Raw genomic sequence first — 20,525 nt, forward strand, 5'->3', positions numbered from 1 at the left:
CCACATAAGCAATCTGTCAAGAGATGTGTAAGGCAAAATGTAAAAATAGCTTAATCTCTTGTGAACAATCTTGCTATATGTACCTTCTGAATTACACCTTAGCTTACAAAACTTACACTTGGCATGATCTCATATGATCTTTCACATCTTACACAATTAATCTAACCGTTAGAAAATAGCCACATAAGCAATCTGTCAAGAGACATGTAAGGTAAAATGTATAAATAGCTTAATCCCTTGTGAATAATGTTGCTACATGTACACTACGATTTACATCTTAGTTTACAGAACTTAAACTTGGCATGATTTTTCACATCTTACACAATTAATCTAATCGTTGGAAAACAGCTACATAAGCAATTCGTCAAAAGATGTGTAACTGTGTAAGATAAAATGTATAAATAACTTAATCCCTTGCGAACAATCTTGCTATATGTACACTCTGATTTACATCTTAGCTTATAGAACTTACACTTTGCATGATCTCACATGATCTTTCACATCTTACACAATTAATCTAACCGTTAGAAAATGGCGATTTATTCACCGAGTCGGGCTTTTGTCTATTTTGGTGGGATGAATGATACCCAGTAGAATTAGATTCCATTTAAGGTTGGCAATGGTTCAGGGTCGATTTTGTCAAAACCATCACTGAACCACCAATTTTTTAGCCGCACCATAATCATGTAAATTGGTTCGGTTCGTATCTCGATTCAAGCGGTTGATAACTATTAAAATAAATTATTTTTTATAGGTATAGACTTCAAATTGGAAAAAAAATAATTTATGAGAAAAAAGTCAACGAAAACAAAAATACAATACTAAGCCAATTTAGCAAACTATATTTCAAATGAAAATACAGACAATATCCCAATTTCCAAATGCAAAATCCAAATTTAACAAACAATTTCTATATATGTTTAATATTTTTGTAATAGGGTATAGGGTTACTGGTAATGTTAGTTTGACTAAGTGGGTCGGTAATGGGCCAACATTTTGGATTGGACAGAATCATAAAAAGAATAATGGAAAGTCCAATTGCCAATTAATTTTATTTTTTTTTACGAATAATCGGATCGGAACTGCGCAACGGCGTAAATACCATATCCTTCCCGGCCCGAACCGTGTCTTTAAAATGAAATACCATATTCACCTTATTGTACCATCAGTTAGATTTTTTTCGCCCTATTCAATTCAATTAACCGTAGTTTTCGATTTTAATAATTCGAATTGTCATCCCTAATTCCATTCCTTAATTCGAACCAAATTGACCCACTTCCCATTTGAGCGCAGACCCACCCTTCAAGTGGAAGCAACAAATTTAGGGGACTTTCGTTGGGCAGTGAAAGGTCTATCCAATTGATTAGAAAAAAAAAAGCCCCCCAAGGACTGGGGTGTTAGATGTCAAAAGAAGAGGAGTTGACAACCAAGATAGAAATCAATCATCCAAATCTGTGGATCGTCGAACCCATGTACTCAAATCTGCAAGAATGGCAAGACCTGATAGGGGAACCCCAATACAAGGGCAATTTTAGTGTTGGTTAAAGACTTAGTTCGAGATGCATATCCTTCTTGGCTGCTGGATTACTCCAGTGCTTTGGGTACTACGGACCCTCTGCTATCCATTGCAACGGAGCCGTTTCATGAGCACGGGAGCAAAAAACAATTTTCTGAATCAAATGGATGATCTTTTACTATCTATTTAGATGTTTTCGTCAATTTAAACTCAATGTGTACAATGTTTAAACATTGGGAATGCATGGTAGCACAAATGTTGAGACTTGAGAATATGAATGTAACATTTTGGAAATGTAGGAATATCCGTGAGGAATTTACCATTAATAAGACGAGACAGAGATTTTTTTGTTTTCTTCTCTTTCTTCTTTATCCTAGTCCAAATCTGTCAAATAGCCCCCACACAGAGTTTTTTTGTATTTTTTTGCTAGTCCAAATATGTAAGCATTTTCCCAGCTGTTTACCACTTGTTTGTAAACATTTCCTTGTCCCACGTGTTTCATCCTTCAAACTCGGTTTTCGGTCTTCTTTTTTCAAGTAATTTTGAGTAATGTTATTTATTGTGATGGCTACCAATTTAGGAAGGCCATCAATGAAGTTATTATGTATTTAATGTATCAAGAAATATATCATTATTCAAAATTGAAATTGATCGCCACCAATATTGGGGGAATTAAAGAGAAATCCAAAAATATTTGTTCCACGTAACCATTCATCACGACTCAATTAAGTCGATGAAACTCATTTTTCAAAAGATTCAATTTTCCATGCCCGGAAATATTATCTTCATTGCCAGAAAAACATTAAAATGTGACAAGCCTAATTTTCCTAAATTTTAACAGCAAAATTTAATCTCAATTTATTTTTTACCTGCTTCGATATTATATTAAACCACGCGAAATGTTGATATAGCTAACACAACAAATAAGAAGTTCCTCAAACTTGCTAAATCAAATTACTTAAGCCCTTGTCTGTCATTCATTAAATATAAACTCTTTTTTTTTTAATTCATTTTCAACCATATATTTACACTATAAAATATTTTGCACTGTAAACTTAAGATTATTTTCTACTTTTTAATCACACATCCTAAAAAGTTATTATTCTAAAGCTCATTTTCCTAATTTTTTTAATAAATATCAAACTGGGGCTAAGTGTTCGTGCTTCCCATATATAATACTTGATTACAATGCGAGAAACTGATTAGGAGAGACAAAATACAAACAGTATTACCCAGCAAGCACCTAACATGTAAGTTGAGAAACTACAAGCTCTGCTTAGAGGTGTCAATGGGTCGAATTGAGTCGAGTCGGCTTGAATATTTTTAAGTCAGGCTTTTTTTGACCTGCACCGAGATGAGTAAAAGCTCGGCCAAAAAATTAAGGCTCGACTCGAGCTTTCGGCTTGGGCCGAGTCGGGCCCTTTTTTTCTTCCCTCTCTCATAGCTGTCGGTTTAAGGTAGAGACAACTAAAATAGCTTCCTTAACCGGTTGAGCTCGAGCCAACTCCTCAAAATGGGGCTCTGGAACGACCCTAATCGACGAGTCAGATTGTCATCCCTAGTTCTGCTAGAGTGGCAGGGCCCATGTGGATGAATAGCAAAACGTAGGAAATGCAGTCAGGACTCAGGTGCTTGACTAGTCAAACAAAGCTAAGTTTGAATTCAATTTCTTCGGCCTTTTCTTATGTTTTATTTACAAGATAAGTTTGTGTATATATTTTCAAAACATGCATGCATTACAAGTTTCAAGAAGCTTGGTAAAAGTCAAAGGACCTTTAGCTGAAATCGATGACGAGAATTTCCGAAGTTAGAGATAGGGTAAAGTAAGGATTAAAAGATCTTTATTTACGGTATCACTTAATTAAATAATATAGTTTTTAATATTATTATTATTTTTACATAAGATTTATATTTAAAATAAAAAAAGTAATTAATTTTTTAATATTATTATTGAAATATGATTTTAAATTTGAAAATATAAAAAATAAAAAGATTATCGAAGAGTTTGAGAGAATTAAGACAAGATGGAAACACAATAAAATAACTCTATAGAGTCTGAAATAATATCACAAAATAAAGTAACTCTTAAAAACATCATTTTACGTAAGTCATTATGCACCATTTTTATGTTCAAATAGTATCCCTTACAAATATATCTAATAGGATGGGGGAGTTCATGGTCATGTTGAAATAAGATCGATCTCAAATCCTATATGGCATTCATTCTTCAAAAATACATTTTTCTCATTTTAATTTTCAATAACACTTTTTTAATAAAATAATATGCGTGAAAACTCAAAATTTTTTCTTATTTTTTAATCATACATTCTCCAAAATATATTATTCAATAATGCATTTTTGACTAAAGTGCATTTTAATGGAGCCCAAATAAGGGCTCAATTGATGGATACTTATACACACACACATACACACACAAAAAAAAAGAAAAAAAAGAAAAGAAAAGAGTAACTCTATTTAGCATCAATGATGTAACATTAGTCCAAGTGGCACTAAGTATCACTAAATAAAAGGCAAAATTAAATAAATCACAAAATTTCATCATTAATTGAATATATCGCACAATAAGTTTAGATATGTTGTTCATTTATGTAGTCCAATTTACTATTCATTCAATTGTGAATTGACGTATTATAGAAAATTAAGTGCCTGTTTGATTCTCATTCTATTCTTATTCTCATCTCATTTTTCCTCACATTTTTCAACGGGTGTGGGCCATAGGGTAGACAAAATAGACAGGTTTTCTGACAAAAGCTATAAGATGTATTTGGAATTTCTTCCTTGCCAAATCTGCCCTTCAATTGGCGGCAAGTGGATTTCAAGAAGGGAGGGGAATTATGTAAATTACGCAATTATTTTTGGGGCTGAAATTGTCCATCAATTTTCAACAGTATTATGCCATTGACATTTCTTCTGAAGTTTCACTGCATGCTATCAGCAACTACTGTAGCAGAATGAGTTTTGGAGGAAAAATTGGAAAAAAATGGGGGGCCAAACACACGCTAAACTTGTTGTTAATGTTGATTTGTAATTGGATGGACAACAAATTAAATAGTAAAAGTTGATGGCAGATTTCAACTCATCATGCAATACCACAAAGAAAAATAATATAATTGGTAAAAGGTGTAATACACACACACACACACACACACACCCACCCACCTATAAAATTATCTCATATTGGGCCCTCCCATTGAGCTTGGACTCAGCCAATCAGTGCACTTGGCCCATTCGTTTTTCTATATATATGGGAGTCCATTTCATTTTAAGATACATTTTCTTACTCTAGCCAAAATCTCCCTCCATCTTTTGTACTCATATTTTTCTTGTTTGGCAGTTGACTTAACTGTTGGAGTGTAAATAGTCGTCGGACTTTTTTCTCGATTGACGGCCTTTGGTTCCTAACTGTGTGTTCAATGTGCGTGTGATGTTCATGTAGAAGGGACGTGGTCGAAATTCTTTTGACGCATTTTTTTGGGTCAACAGATTGGCGTTATCTGTGGGAAAACGATATGTTAACCATGTTCTCACCACATTCAAAAGCCACGGGAAAGTAGAAACTTTGGGGGGCAATTTTCTTCGACCAAAATGAAGATATCAATTAGAAAAAATGAAAGAAAAATGGCAACTACAGCTAAGAGAATGGGGATGAATTCAATAAGCGTGGCTCTGCTTTTCTCCATGTGCTCAGCCATATTCACCCATTTTATTGGAAGAAAGCTGTTATACATTCTTCAACATAGGCTTTACCTGGGTCCCACTTAGCAGCTAAGTCGACGTGGATGAGTTAAGCCCACATGCACGGACCCGTGGCCTAACCATCGGACGAACCCATAACATTGAACCCTATCACGGAAGGGAGATGAGGCTCTTTGGTCGAGCACTCTCTAAATCAGATCTACTGATATGATTGATGTGACAACCATCTACTACCGCCGTTACAGCCAACCTATTTGGTCAAGTCTACTACTGCAAGCTGTAATTTATGGCAGGGAAGATGGCATTAACATTAAATGCACTTGAGCCTAAGTTTGACTGATAGATGCCTATGATAAGAGGCCCTAGCCGTCAAGATGAGGCCATGTACTCTTCATCTAACATCTTTTACCCACCATCTTCTACTATAAAAGTTCACACTTGGTGTCATTCCAAAGGTAATGCAAATTTAGACTTTGATACTATAACTTTCCTCTTTGCATTTCTTATTTACTCCCAATACTAACCTCTTTTATTCTATATTGGAGGTTCGTGTTAAAAGCCCTCCCATGCTCAATATATTTCTCCCCTAAATTGACTTGATCGTCAGAGTGTACGCGGTAGGCGCCACCCCTACCAGAGAAGGCCACATATATCTAACGGTTTGTCTAAGTGTGCGGGAATATAGTTTATTTGGACGTGAGAGGTCTTGGGATCTGTTGGCCACGTATAGGTATATTTTTCGAGGTCAACAAAAGCAATAACAAATAGAAACCTAGGGACAGGGAGAAGAGAAGATCAAGGAAAGCCAATTCCTAAATGAAAAGTATACTAAGATGAGAAGCGGTGGGCCGAAATTTTGGATTTCTCAAAGCAACATTGAAGCCATTGCTTAACAAGTCAACTTCCTAATCAGCTACTTTGTAATGACATCATAAATTTGATGGCCAGGAAAAGGCAATTTCTAGAATATGCTACCCACAACAAAAGTCTATTTTTCAATTGCAATGGTGACAAAACAGATGAGAATTTCCATCTCTTCATCCAAACTCCTTGCAAGCTTTAAGGTATTCTCGCTACTACTTTAAAATTGAATAGGTTTTGAAAATATCTGGTGTGTTGTTAATGCTACAGGCTATTTTAAAAAATCCCCATTAAAGTGAATAAGAGCATGCACGTATCTATTTTTCAATTCTTACTTGTTGCTTTCTACTGGAGCCTCAACATTGAAGAAGATAGATAATGTCAAAATTTGAGTTTGAGGTGGCAAAATTCTTTTATTTGCTTGCTAATTCTACAACAACTAGACCATTTGTAATGTGATATAGGAGCCGCAAGCAACCAAATCAAGTCCAACATCAAGCCCGGGGAAAGATCCGTTGAAAGTCGAAGGTGGAACTATGACATGAGCGAGGACAAAGCAAGTGAAAGAGGCGATGAGATTACTCATCAAGACAACCATCGATGAAATCACGTTCGGGACTCAAAATGAGACAATTTTCATGTTTGGGTTGAAGACCGAAATCAATTGGATCAACACGATACAAGCAGTCGAAGATGGAGCTGGAGAGAAAAACCTTGCGATCGCATGGTTAAAACCGTCCTGCGGTCGCACGGAGTGAGGCGGAGAATTATTCAGGATTTTCGAATGTTCCATGCGGCCGCATGATTTTTCACCATGCGACCGCATGGTTAAAACCGTCCTGCGATCGCACGGAGTGTGGCAGAGAATTATTCAGGATTTTCGAATGTTCCATGTGGCCGTATGATTTTACACCATGCGATCGCATGGTTAAAATTTGATGCGTTTTTTTATTTTTTTCGCGAATTTCTTATTTTTAATAGAATTTGATACTTAGTAGATTTCTTACCATATTTGAAATATTAGGCACGCTTTTACCAAATTTTTTAGACCTAGTATAAATACTATATTATTTTCAATTGTAAGAACCTTTGACATTATTCGTAATTTGAGAGGCTATATTGCTTTCAACTCTTGTTCTATAATTGAACAATTCAAGAACTTATCAAGATTTAATATTGTGGCGTTCAAATCAACTGGGCGAGGTTCCGTATTTTTGTGTAATCAAGAGGTCCGCACATCGTCGGCGATTCGGATTGCTTGGTTCTAGATCTATTGAATTTAATCCAAAACATTGCTTTGGTTTTCTTGGGAAGATTTCAATCTTGTTCGTGGGTTCCGTAGCCTTTGCCTACGTGAGTTCATATCAGTTGGTATCAGTGCTTGGCTCCAATCCAAGGTTATATCCCTTTTAATTCGTGTCGAGTCAGTTATTCATTTTTCTTATTGTTTTTCGAGTCAGTTGTTATTTTTGAGTCTTTAATCCAAAAAAAATTACAAAAAAAATTCAAAAGTTGTTTTTTGAATTCAATTTGCATCCAAATCAACTTTCGTTTGTTGCGTCAGTCTTGCTTTTGATTTTTCAATCCCAAGAATAAAAAAAAATTAATGTTCATATGTACGGTACTATTCATCCGTATGCATTAGAAAAATTCGAGTTTAAAACAAAATTTACTATTCATCTGTACGGTACTGTTCATCCGTACGCAGTAAAAAAAATTATTATTATTATTATTATTATTATTATTATTGTTATTGATCTTGGGGAAAATTTACCGACTCTCTTTAGTTCCATTTATTATTTTGTGTCTAATTTAAAAGTCAGTCAGTAATTCTTTTCTTATTTCGTGTTTTTGAGTCAGTCTTTAATTGTTTAGTCCGAATTGTCAGTCAGAACTAAATTCCTTGGTATTGTAGTCTCACTCACACCAGTTTGAATTCCATGTGATTTTTTTTTTATTGAGTTTCGAAATTGTTCTTTTGGAGACTTGGTGAAAGCAACGAGTACAAAAGGCAGAGTGGTGAGAGTAATAGAGGGAAAAAGCCGTATTGAGTGAAATTTCGAGTGAAAACTTGTGAGGTAGAAAATAATTTAGATTTAGGATGTCTGACAGGGAAGGATCAAATTCGGGAAGGGTTGATTATCGGGTTTCCATGCTAGAGGACTCGATGTGGAGGATTGAGTGGTTATGTGTAGAAAATGAGAGATCGGATGGATAGACAGGATGCACGGGGAGAAAGGCAAAATTCATTGCCTGCCAATACTCGAAGAGGTGGTCTTAATGCACGGAGACAGGGTAGGCGGGAACCTAGGATGGAGTAACTTAGTGAATTTGAGGTTGATAGTGGATTGGATGAGGATGCGACAGTGGATATGGATATTGGAAGGGGTAGAAATAGAGGAGTTAGACCAGAAAGGAGTGGTAGGAATCTCGGTGGAGATGAGGTGGATGGAAACTTGAGTAAATTAAAATGACCATTCCTTCCTTCAAAGGTAGGAGTGATCCGAAGGCCTACTTGGACTGGGAAAAGAAAATTGAGTTAATCTTCGATTGCCACAATTACTAGGGGGAGAAGTAGGTGAAAATTGCAATTCTTGAATTCAAGGATTATGTAATCATTTGGTGAGATCAGGTGGTGACTTTAAGGCGGAGAAGTGGGGAGCGACCTATCAATACATGGTAGGAATTGAAAACTATCATGCGGAAGAGGTTTGTACCTACTCATTACTACCGGGAGCTTCATCAAAGATTGCAAAATTTATATTAAGGCTCCAGGAGTGTGGAAGATTACCATAGGAAGATGGAGACACTAATGATCAGGGCAAATGTGGAGGAGGATAGCGAAGCTACCATGGCTCGATTTCTGCATGGATTGAACAGAGACATTGCAAATACAATGAAATTACTGCACTATGTGAAAATTGAAGACATGTTACATGTGGCGATGAAGGTAGAAAGGCAGTTGAAGCGAAAAGGAATAGCAAGGCACCCATCTGGATCTTCGGGTTCTAATCCTTCTTGGAAATCGAAGTGGAAAAATAACAAAGGAGATGAGACTACTGCAAGAGGAAGAGCTGGGGTACCAAGAAGCAAGGAAGAGGGTGCTAGCAAGTCTATACCAAAGGGGGAGTCAGAGCTATCACGAAACAGGGATATCAAATGTTTTCGTTGCTTGCGAGTGAGACACATTGCTTCTCAATGCCCAAACAAGAAGACAATGATTCTACGAGACAGCGGGGAAGTGGAAACTGAAAGTGAAAGTGAATATGCAGACATGCCAGGATTGGAAGATGTTGATGAGGAAGATACAACTGAGTATGCAGTTAACAGTAGGTTGTTGGTCACGAGGTGAGCTCTTAGTGCTTAAATCAAGGCGGATGATTTGGAGCAACAGCGATAAAACATATTCCACACGTGGTGTCACGTTAATGGCAAGGTATGTAGTGTAATAATTGATGGCGGTAGTTGTACTAATGTAGCTAGCACTAACATGGTGGAAATGTTGGGCTTAACACTATTAAAATATCATAGACCTTATAAGTTACAATGGCTGAATGAATGTGGGGAGGTCAAGGCGACAAAAGGGGTGTTGATTAATTTTTCCATTGGTAGATATCAGGATGAGGTATGTGTGACGTTGTACCTATGCATACGGGGCATATTTTGTTGGGAAGGCCATGACAGTACGATAGGAAAGCAATGCATGATGGGTACAGAAATAAGTACAGTTTTATAAAAGATGGGAGGTCTATCTCTTTTGCGCCATTAACACCGGCACAAGTATATGAGGACCAAATTGAACTGAAAAATGAAGAAGAAGCAAGAGTGAAAGAGTTAGAGAAACAGAGAGAAATGAGTGAGGTGGCCAATAGAGGGGAAAAAAGAGTGGGGCCACATGAGAGAAAAGAAAGAGAGTCTTCCGAGATGAGAGAAAAGTCTAAACAAAATCTCTTTGTGAGAGGGAGTGAGTTGAAAAAGGCAATGGTTGAGAGACAACAAATGATATTGTTGGTTTACAAGGAGTCACTCCTCGACTTTGAGGAGCATAATACATCCCTCCCTAGTTTGGCTATTTCTTTGTTGCAAGAATTTGACGATATATTTTTCGAAGGACGTGCCTAGTAGGTTACCACCCATTAGAGGAATTGAGCATCAGATTGATTTCATACCTAGCGCTGTCATTTCGAACCCACCGACTTATCGTTGTAATCCAGAGGAGACAAAGGAGCTTCAGAGGTAAGTTGAAGAATTGATGAGCAAGTGATATGTAAGGAAAAATATGAGTCCATGTGCAGTACCTGTATTGTTGGTGCCAAAGAAAGATGGGTCTTGGAGAATGTGCGTGGATTGCAGAACCATCAACAGTATCACAGTAAAGTATCGTCACCCAATTCCTAGGCTAGATGATATGTTAGATGAGCTACATGGTGCATGTTTGTTTAGTAAAATTGACCTTAAAAGTGGATATCATCAAATTCACATGAGGGTGGGTGATGAATGGAAAATGGCCTTTAAAACTAAATATGGTTTGAATGAATGATTAGTAATGCCGTTTGGACTCACAAGTGCACCAAGCACTTTTATGCAATTAATAAATCATGTTTTGCGTGCTTTCATTGGAAAATTTGTTGTAGTTTATTTTGACGACAATTTAATCTATAGCAAGAGTCTTGATGAACATGTGGAACATCTAAATTTGTGCTTGTGATTTTAAAAAAGGAACAACTTTATGCCAATTTTAAAAAGTGTACATCTTACATAGATAGGGTTGTATTCTTAGGCTTTGTGGTTAGTACTAACAGTGTAGAGTTAGATGGAGAGAAAATAAAAGTTATTAAGGATTGGCCAGCACCTAAAAACATAACCGAGGTTCAAAGTTTTCATGGATTGACTAGTTTTTATAAGCGTTTTGTTAGAGATTTTAGCACAACTACCACACTCTTAATTGAAATTGTCAAGAAAAATGTAAAATTTCATTGGAGGTTAGAGCAAGAACATGCATTCAGCACTATCAAAGATTGTTTGTGTAAAGCACCGATTTTAGCACTTCCTAACTTTGACAAAACTTTTGAGATTGAGTATGATGCATCAGGAATAGGTATAAGAGCAGTCTTAATGCAGGATAAGAGATCTATAGCATACTTTAGTGAAAAGCTAAGTGGTGCGGCTCTTAATTATCTTACATACGACAAGGAACTCTATTAACTTGTTCGAGCTTTGGAAACATTACAGTATTACCTATGGCCGAAAGAGTTTGTAATTCATTCAGATCATGAGTCACTGAAACATTTGCGGGGTCAAGGTAAGTTGAACAAACGACATGCACGCTGGATGGAATTTATCTAAACTTTTCCATATGTCATCTGTTACAAACAAGGTAAGGAAAATGTAGTAGCAGATGCATTGGTACTTAGGTAAGTGCTTCTAACTACTTTAAGTGCAAAATTGCTTGGTTTTGAGTATATTAAGGACATGTATGTTACTGATTCTGATTTTTTCGACATTTACAATTCATGTCACAAGGGGGCTATAGATAAGTTCTTTAAGCATGAAAGATACTTGTTTCAGGAGAGTAAATTATGCGTTCCAAGTTGCTCTATGCATGAACTACTGGTCAGGGAAGCACATAGTGGGGGACTTATGGGTCACTTTGGAGTAGCAAAGACTTTAGAGATATTGATTAAATATTTCTATTGGCCTAAAATGAAAGTTGATGTAGAAAGGGTTTGTAGTCGATGCATAAAATGTAAACAGGCCAAATCTAGGGTCTTACCTCATGGACTGTATACACTTTTGCCAGTACCTAGTGAACCTTGGGTGGATATTTCAATGGACTTTGTGTTAGGTTTGCCTAGGACTAAAAATGGGCGAGATTCAATTTTTGTAGTGGTGGATAGGTTTAGCAAAATGGCACATTTCATTCCATGTCACAAAACAGATGATGCCACTACATTGCAGATTTGTTCTTTAAAGAAATTGTGCGCTTGCATGGGGTACCTAAAACTATAGTGTCAGACAGGGATGTTAAGTTCCTTAGTCACTTTTGGAGAGTCTTGTGGAGTAAGTTAGGCACGAAACTACTATTTTCTACAACTTGTCATCCACAAACAGATGGCTAAACCGAAGTAGTGAATATGACTATGACACAACTTTTGCGCACTGTAGTTAATAAGAATTTGAAGAATTGGGAAGAGTGCTTACCTTTTATCGAATTTGCATATAATAGGGCCACACACTCTACTATGTCGTTTTCTCCTTTTGAAATTGTTTACGGTTTTAATCCTATAACACCTATGGATTTAATACCTTCGTTTGTTAATGAACGAGGTAGTTTGGATGGAAAAAGGAAGGCCGAGTTGGTAAAGTCACTCCATAAAAAGGTGCGGGAGCAAATTGAGAAGAAAAGCAAGCACTATGCGGAGCAAGCAAATAAAGGCAGGAAAATTGTCACATTTGAACTAGGAGACTGGGTTTGGGTGCACTTCAGAAAAGAGCGGTTCCCAGAGCAAAGAAAATCAAAGTTGTTACCACTGGGAGATGGACCGTTCCAAGTAGTTGAGAAGATCAATGACAACGCATACAAATTGGATCTTCCAGGTGAATATAACGTTTCAGCAACTTTTAATTTATCTGATCTTTCTCTCTTTGATGCAGGTTCGATTTGAGGACGAATTCTTTCAAAAAGAGAAGGGATGATGTGATCCAGGAGCTGCAAGCAACCAAATCAAATCCAACGTCAAGCTCGGGGAAAGATCCGTTGAAAGTTGAAGGTGGACCTATGACACGAACGAGGACAAAGCGAGTGAAAGAGGCGATGTGATTACTCGTCAAGATAACCATCAATGAAATCATGTTCATAACTCAAAATGGGACAAGTTTCGTGCTCGGGTCGAAGGCCGAAACCAATTGAATCAATACGATACAAGCAGCCGAAGATGGAGCTGGATAGAAGAACCATGTGACCGCATGGTTAGAACTGTCCTGCGGTCGCACGGAGTGAGGCAGGGAATTATTCGGGATTTTTGAATGTTCCATGCGGCCGTGATTTTACACCATGCGACCGCATGGTTAAAATTTGAAGTGTTTTTTTATTTTTTTCATGAATTTCCTATTTTTTAATAGAATTTGATACTTAGTAGATTTCTTACCATATTTGAAATATTAGGCACGTTTTTACCTAGTTTTTTAGACATAGTATAAATACTATTTTATTTTCAATTGTAAGAACCTTTGACATTATTCGTAATTTGAGAGGCTATATTGCTTTCAACTCTTGTTCTATAATTGAACAATTCAAAAACTTATCAAGATTTAATCTTGTGGCGTTCAAATTAACCGGGTGAGGTTCCGTATTTTTGTGTAATCAAGAGGTCCGCACATCATCGGCGATTCGGATTGCTTGGTTCCAAATCTATTGAATTTAATCTAAAACCTTGCTTTGGCTTTTTTGGGAAGATTTCAATCTTGTTCGTGGGTTCCGTAGCGTTTGCTTACGTGGGTTCACATTAATTTGATTTGTATATAAATTAAATCAATTCCAAAATGATGAATTATGAAGGATATGTGAAATTGTGCTACTGTAATTCTTGATGATGTCATGGATGGACAACCAACTTAATTTGTGCTAAAGGAATTATTTTTGCAAGTGCATGACTAAATGCCTAATCTTATTATTGAAAGCGAGCCCGTAAGTCCTCCTACGTCGAGGCTAGCTCGTGAATTTCTTATTATCAAAGGCGAGCTCTAGCTCGTGTATTTCTTATTATGAAAGGTTGCATCTTAGAGTCTTCATTCCTTGAATAAAGGAAGAAGCGATATTTTGGAGTCTTTTTTCCTTGAAGAAAGGAAGAGCCAGTATATTTTGGATTCCTCATTCCTTGAAAAAAAGAAGAGGCAAATCGCCAAACGTATTTGCCCTTGAAAAAAGAGCATTTTCTGGCTTTATTAGCAGGATGTTTATTCAGCTATTCCCTGGATGTCTATTTCCCACCTTGCTAGATGTTTATTACTGACTTCACGAGATGTTTATTATTTACTTCTCATTATCGTCGAGTTTAGTTGTAAGACCTTATCTATCCGAGGCTGCCTATAAGATTTCGATAGTTTGAGAGCTATTCACGGAGAAGCAATTACGCAACAAGCCCCTAATCGGGATAGGGATCTCTTGAAGTGTAAATCCCGACAGTGCCATTTGCCATACATCTCTCCCTCCTCGGATCCACGCGTAAGCATAACTAAGCTAATATGCATCGGAGAAAGCCAGGAGTCGTAGGTAAGCTCTATTCTACCACCTTCCTATTCAAGTAAAGAATGAATATCGGATCCTACTCACGTTCAACCGAAGATCGGGCCTAGTGGTTGATGCTTGCCTAACAATTCACTGGAAAATTCTCTTATTTCCTTTCTAAAGGCAAAATGTCTATTCCCAGCCTCGCCAGATGTTTATTCCTGGTTTCGTGGGATGTCTATTCTTCGTCTCACCAAATGCTTATTCTTAACTTTGCGAGATGTTTATTTCTCACCTCTCACCATCGTTGGGTTTAGCTATAATATCTCGTCTATCTAGGGATGTAAACGAGTCGGATCGAGCCGGCTCGCGAGCCTAAAGTTTAGTTCGGACTCGGACTCGGGCTCGGCCCGGTTAAAATGATCGAGCTTTTTTACGGGCTCGAACCGGGCCGAGCAAAAAAAATAGGCTCGGCTCGAGCTTTTGCTAGGGCTTTTTTCGGGCCGAGCCGGGGCAGACTCGTTTTCTCTCCCTTCTTTTTTCTTTTTTTTTTTGTTTTTTATAATTCCTAAACTGCTGCCTTAAAAGGTAGCATCTTGGCTGCCTTTTAAGGCAGCAATTCGCTGCCTTTAATTGAAGGCAGCAAAATTGCTGCCTTCAAGCCTCAATTTTTAATATATTTTTTAATAAAAAGCTCGCGAGCTCACAGGCTGACTCGGGCAAAGCCCGTGTCTCCAAAATTAGGCTCGGGTCCACCGAGCCTCGAGCCGAGCCACAGGTGGTCCGAGTCGGCGAGCCCGATTGCCATCCCTACGTCTATCGGAGGCTGTTTATAAGACTCCAATAGTTCGAGAGCTATTAACAAGATATTTATTCCCCGTTTCGCCATATACTTATTCCTGGTTTCGCGAGATGATTATCCTTCACCCTTCACTATCGTTGAGCCCAACTATAAGGCCTTGTCAATTCGAGGCCTGTTTATAAGTCTCTGATAGTTTGAGACAAGCCACCAACTTGATATTTATTCCCCACTTCGCGAGATGCCTCACCATATGAGCTATTGCATTATAGCTACATTTCTATTCAAGAAAGCTCATTATACCTCTGCATTACAGTTGCCTATCTTTTAGAGTTTTGCTTCTGCTTAAGCCATATTATATCTATTTATTTTCAGAGAATATCCTTTGTATGGATGAACCATCCATCGTGCAAGGATGTCATTTATCGCTTTGTAAGGAGAGGGGTGGGCCCACCTTATTACCTACGAAGACGAAGCCTTCCATGGTTGGATCAAATACCATGGAGGAAGTCCTTGTACAGAAGAATAAACCCCTTGCAAGGAGATAAAAAATAAAAATAAAAATAAATAAAAAAGGACTCAACAAAAACAAATGTGATGTCTTCCACGAGGAGCCAAGTCTTGCTACCTTAGACGTTAATCTCTTTCATGGTTGGACCAAACACCCTAGAGAAAACCATTGATATGGATGCCCCACGTCCATGTAAGAACGTCAGCTTATCATAAGTATATATATTCAGAGCATAGCTTCTGCTATTCACATCCAGAGCATCACCTCTACTACTTACATTCAGAGTGTCGCCTCTACTTCAGCTTATCACAGCTGCTTATATATTCAGTCTCGTTTCGACATTAACTTAATCACAGTGGCTTATATTTCAAGTTTGACATGCATATAAATATTCAACTTGGGAGACTATTATGATATTAGTATCTTAGTATCATTACATTATTACTGCTAGCATATGCATTATATTATTACTGTCAAGTACGCAAGTCACATCATTGCTAGCAAATCATAACACTATTTTCATTACAAACAATACGTATACTACGTTATCATCATTTTCAATTTATTATCGATATCATGTTACTTACTTCACTATAGCACTACAGATTCACCGAGCTATGTGAGCATATAATTTACTATGATGCATGATTAACTCTACATATTATATCTTGGCGAAATTTGATATGTTATCATTCACTTTATCGTTATGAGTAATTTGAGAGGCAAGTGAACTCCAAATTTATTTGGTATGTGTGCAATGGATATATTGTGTTGTATTACAGGTTGGTTTAGTCCATATTACGAAGGAGATGCCGTCAAAATTTTGACAAATTATATGCAATATCTTTCGAGGCAATCTATAAGCCCTCACTTATTCAGGCTCGCACACATATTTTTTGAAGTAGTTCGTAAATCCTCGCTTGAAAGTGGTTTATATTTTCGAGGCAATTTGTAAGTCCTTGCCTATTTGGGACAGATGGATATTTTCGAGGTAGTTCGTAAATCCTTGTTTGTTGGAGCTACTCATATTTCTAAAGCAATCCGTAAGACTTTGCCTATTTGGTAGCTTATATTTTGAAGCCCGACTTACACATGAATGTACGACTTATACTTGGGGGACTATTATTATACCAATAAAATTATCTCATATTGGACCATCCCATCGGGCTTGGACTTAGCCCATTAGCGCACTTGGCTTATATATATGTGAATTCATTTCATTTTAAGATACATTCTCTTACTCTAGCCAAAATCCTCCTCCATCTTTCACACTCAAATTTTTCTCGTCCAGCAATTGACTTGATTGTCGGAGTGTAAATAGTTGCTGGACCTTTTTTTCGACTGACGGCCTTTGCCTCCTAACTGTGTGTTAAATGTGCAGGTGATGTTCATGTGGAGGGGGCATCATCGGAATTCTATTGACGCATTTTTTGGGGGGTCATATATATATATATATATAATTTCTTATGCTACATATTTATTTACGTAGTTAATTCATTATGGTTTGTCGACTTATTTCATACCATGATTCAGACTTTATAAATCAGTAACATTTACTTTTTTCTTTCTGGAATTTTAAAATAAATTTTGTGGACCTCTTGTCAATAGTTAAATCATTTCTTCATGATACAAAATAAACTCTAAGATTGCTACGTGATTTTCTTTATCTATATGTCTATATCATTTTTCATTCTTTATTTTTTTTTATAAATAGTGATATTCATCGTTAATATATATATTAAAATCTAAGATAAGACATAGCAAATATAATGATGGCAAAAAAATCCCTCCCGTGAAGAGAAAAAATTAAAGATAATTTTATTTCTAGACAATTCACCCGTTAAAAACCCATTTTAAATTTGTATTTTATTCTCTAATAATAGAATAACTGGAAATTTTGAAAATATAAAAAATAATAATAAATAAAATAAATAAATAAATAAATCGGACAAAAATCTGCCCCATCCCCTCACCTGTTGCCATCCCTAAGCAAATGAATAGCATAGGGTGCTATGTCAATTCCACAAAATATAAGAATTGATATATGTGTATAAGAAATGATCTCATGAGTATCAATGTTTAATTTCTATTAAGTACGGGTGACATGACACATCATTAATTGGTGCGCCATGTAATATCACTTCTAAGACATGTATATAGAGAGAGATTAACGTATATTGTTCTATTATATAAAATTAAATCTCTACTGTAGTGTACAATTTATTGACAAAAGTTACTTCTTTATACATAGAAGTTTCGAAACACATTATGTAGCATTTAAGACCAAATCAAAATTAAAAACTCAAAAATTGTGTCGTTATCTTGGATCCTCAATTCCATGGATTTTTTAGTGTTAGTTCCAATACCAACTACAGATTACCAAATGTCAGATCCATCAAGGTAATTTTTCTTTGCGAATAATGTCATTTTTAAATTTATACGGGGATTCTCGCCCTTTTGATCAAGAGATGGATAAAGTTCTACTTACTCATGTGAGATAAGCCCATGCCATCCAGGCTTTTGTAACCTGTCTATACGAACATCGGCCCGGCCCACATTAACCCAATTTTATATTTTTGGGGTGGGATTGTACTATCATTACTATTAAATGTCAATCATAAAGAGATCACGTGGACATTAGGCAAACTAAACCCCCTTGTTTAAAATTGATTCTTTTAAAATCACGTTTTTCCATGCTCAAGTATGAATCAAACATTCTTAAAAAAAAAAAAAAAAAAAAAAAAATCAACTTTCACATGGGCTTAATTCCGGGCTGCCGACAAAATATAACTAAAAGCATTTACACGATATTATGTACGCTATTAAAATTGAATTAGTAAATAGTAATGATACTAAATGCATATTTGATATTTATATGGGATAAGATTGGATAGCAACCAAAAGACTCCAAAAGGAAAGTAGCGAGGTTACTCTAATCACTTTTCAACATTTAAAGTGATGTCTTTATTTGGTAACCCTACATACGCACACCCGTTAATAGCTAGACATTGAACTTTTCATGGGTGAGGCTGATCAACCCAGATTGACACCACTATAGATAGGATGGAGTTGAATCTATCATGAAGAGGTCACATGGACGTCCGTTTTGGCCTTTAGACAAAATACAACTAAAACTTTGATTAGAATATGTTGTCGGTTGTTAAACTGGGAGTGCTAATGGAACTAAAAGGTTCGTAAAGGGTTAAGATTGGAGAACAACCGAGAGACTTCAAAAGAAAATTAGTAAGTGGGTAAAGAACCTTTTAATCAAAAGAGCTTTACTCATAAACTTACAATATCATTAAACGGGCAACTTTAGACAATGACCATGTGTCTTACAAGAAAATGGCAAATGCAACATACGAAAGAAAAATATCATCATGACGAGTTAATGATTTATTTACAAATCCATAATAAATTGTTGCGACCAACCGCAGTGAAAAATCCTAATTCATCATACTTATAGTGAAATAAATTGATTTTTAGAATTGTCCTTTTGTCAGTTAGGAGAAAAGTGGGGCCACCTGTGAGATAAGAAGTAAAAAATTACGAATGAAATAGTAAAATAACGATCAAAAAATTAATTTTTTGAGTATGAAAAATCACTCTCAAACGGGACCTTAATTTCACTTTTAACATGGTGTTATAACTCTTAAGAGAGCTTGGCTAAATTATTCTGATCAATTTGGTCTACAGTTGTGATCGAACCAATTCCACCAAGAATGGTTTGCGATTGTGGTTCTCACGTGTCATTTATCTGCCACTGCAAAACCTTGGTTCAATTCAACTATTGATGGCATATGGATAGATAAAATTGTGGTCTTAGAATGTGGTCAAAGGTTATCAATTATTTCTTTCTAGATGTCAGCAGTAGATGTGTACTAACTTTGGCATTATTTGCTTGACTTCACTGACCCTATCGCCGCTCTTTACGCAGCTTCTCGGAACTTTTCAATAGAGATTATGTTATTTGTACGTTGATTATTAATTATTTTATTGACATTTATTGATAAATAAAATTTTGTGTCATTGATTTTTTAAATATTATTAAATTTAACAACAAAATGTTGATTACCTCACCGTCAATTAAATTGTCAGCCAAACGATACCTACACCAAAATTTTTCCAATAAACATGGTTTAGCATTTCACTACGCACTTGCCCTGCCCGTTCCCTCCTGTCAAATGACAACGCCTATATCCGTACAAGTTACAAAACTTTTTGTCTTTACAAGTTATACTATATTTTTCTTTTCTCTTTCAATTTTAGCGCATGCTTGAGCACCATTTTTTAGCTAAGAATACATTTTATAATTGTAGATTGATGAAGAATGTATAGTTAAAAAATGAGAAAAATTGAGTATGCGTATAATGTTATTTTATTAAAAAATGTGTAGTTAAAAAGAAAAAAGAAAGAAATGTATTTTGAAAATAATGAAAATCAAACAAGCTCTTAATATTATTTGAGAATTTAGCATAAGCGTTTCCTAACACGCTTTACGAATTCAAGGTCATAGGAACAATATTTCAATTTGAAAAATTATTCTCTTGCGATATCTTTTGAATAATTTGTTTTTTCACAAAATTTCCAATTCAATGATTCTATAAAAGTATTAATTATTTTTGCACCCGAATATTGAATTTGATGATATTCACCAAGAGTATAATTAATCTTTTAAGAATCCAATAATTCTTGTAAAAAAGGATTTTATAACAGAGGCACATGTCATGTTGAGCCTTTGCAATTCTGATGTGCATCATGCTTTCATTTCTTGAAATCGGACCTCCATAATGATGGAGGGATATCAAAGGCGAGTTTGACTGAACAAGTATTGCTCTGTGAGTAATAGTTGTTTATGACAGAATTGTCATAGGCGTAAGCAATTTCTTTATCA

The 20,525-nt window shown here is 36.1% G+C and overlaps 1 protein-coding gene across 1 annotated transcript; it reads left to right on the top strand.

Moving 5' to 3' along the window:
* The first annotated feature begins 11,566 nt into the window (after positions 1-11,566).
* LOC111377883 lies at positions 11,567-12,263 on the top strand. The gene is made up of 3 exons (XM_023001029.1): positions 11,567-11,840; positions 11,940-12,087; positions 12,206-12,263. Exons 1-3 carry the CDS (start codon positions 11,567-11,569, stop codon positions 12,261-12,263), a joined length of 480 nt encoding a protein of 159 aa, XP_022856797.1.
* Positions 12,264-20,525: the final 8,262 nt, after the last annotated feature.

This window comes from Olea europaea, unplaced genomic scaffold, assembly GCF_002742605.1.
Source record: "Olea europaea var. sylvestris unplaced genomic scaffold, O_europaea_v1 scaffold1737, whole genome shotgun sequence".
In the NCBI taxonomy this organism is placed as follows: domain Eukaryota; kingdom Viridiplantae; phylum Streptophyta; class Magnoliopsida; order Lamiales; family Oleaceae; genus Olea; species Olea europaea.

Bases quoted from the DNA above. Each gene is read 5' to 3' on its own strand.
- LOC111377883 (XM_023001029.1), top strand. From the start codon at position 11,567: ATGTATGTTACTGATTCTGATTTTTTCGACATTTACAATTCATGTCAC. The intron at 11,841-11,939 runs GTAAACAGGCCA...ACTTTGTGTTAG, and splicing joins TTGTAGTCGATGCATAAAAT to GTTTGCCTAGGACTAAAAAT. The intron at 12,088-12,205 runs GTACCTAAAACT...ATCCACAAACAG, and splicing joins AAATTGTGCGCTTGCATGGG to ATGGCTAAACCGAAGTAGTG.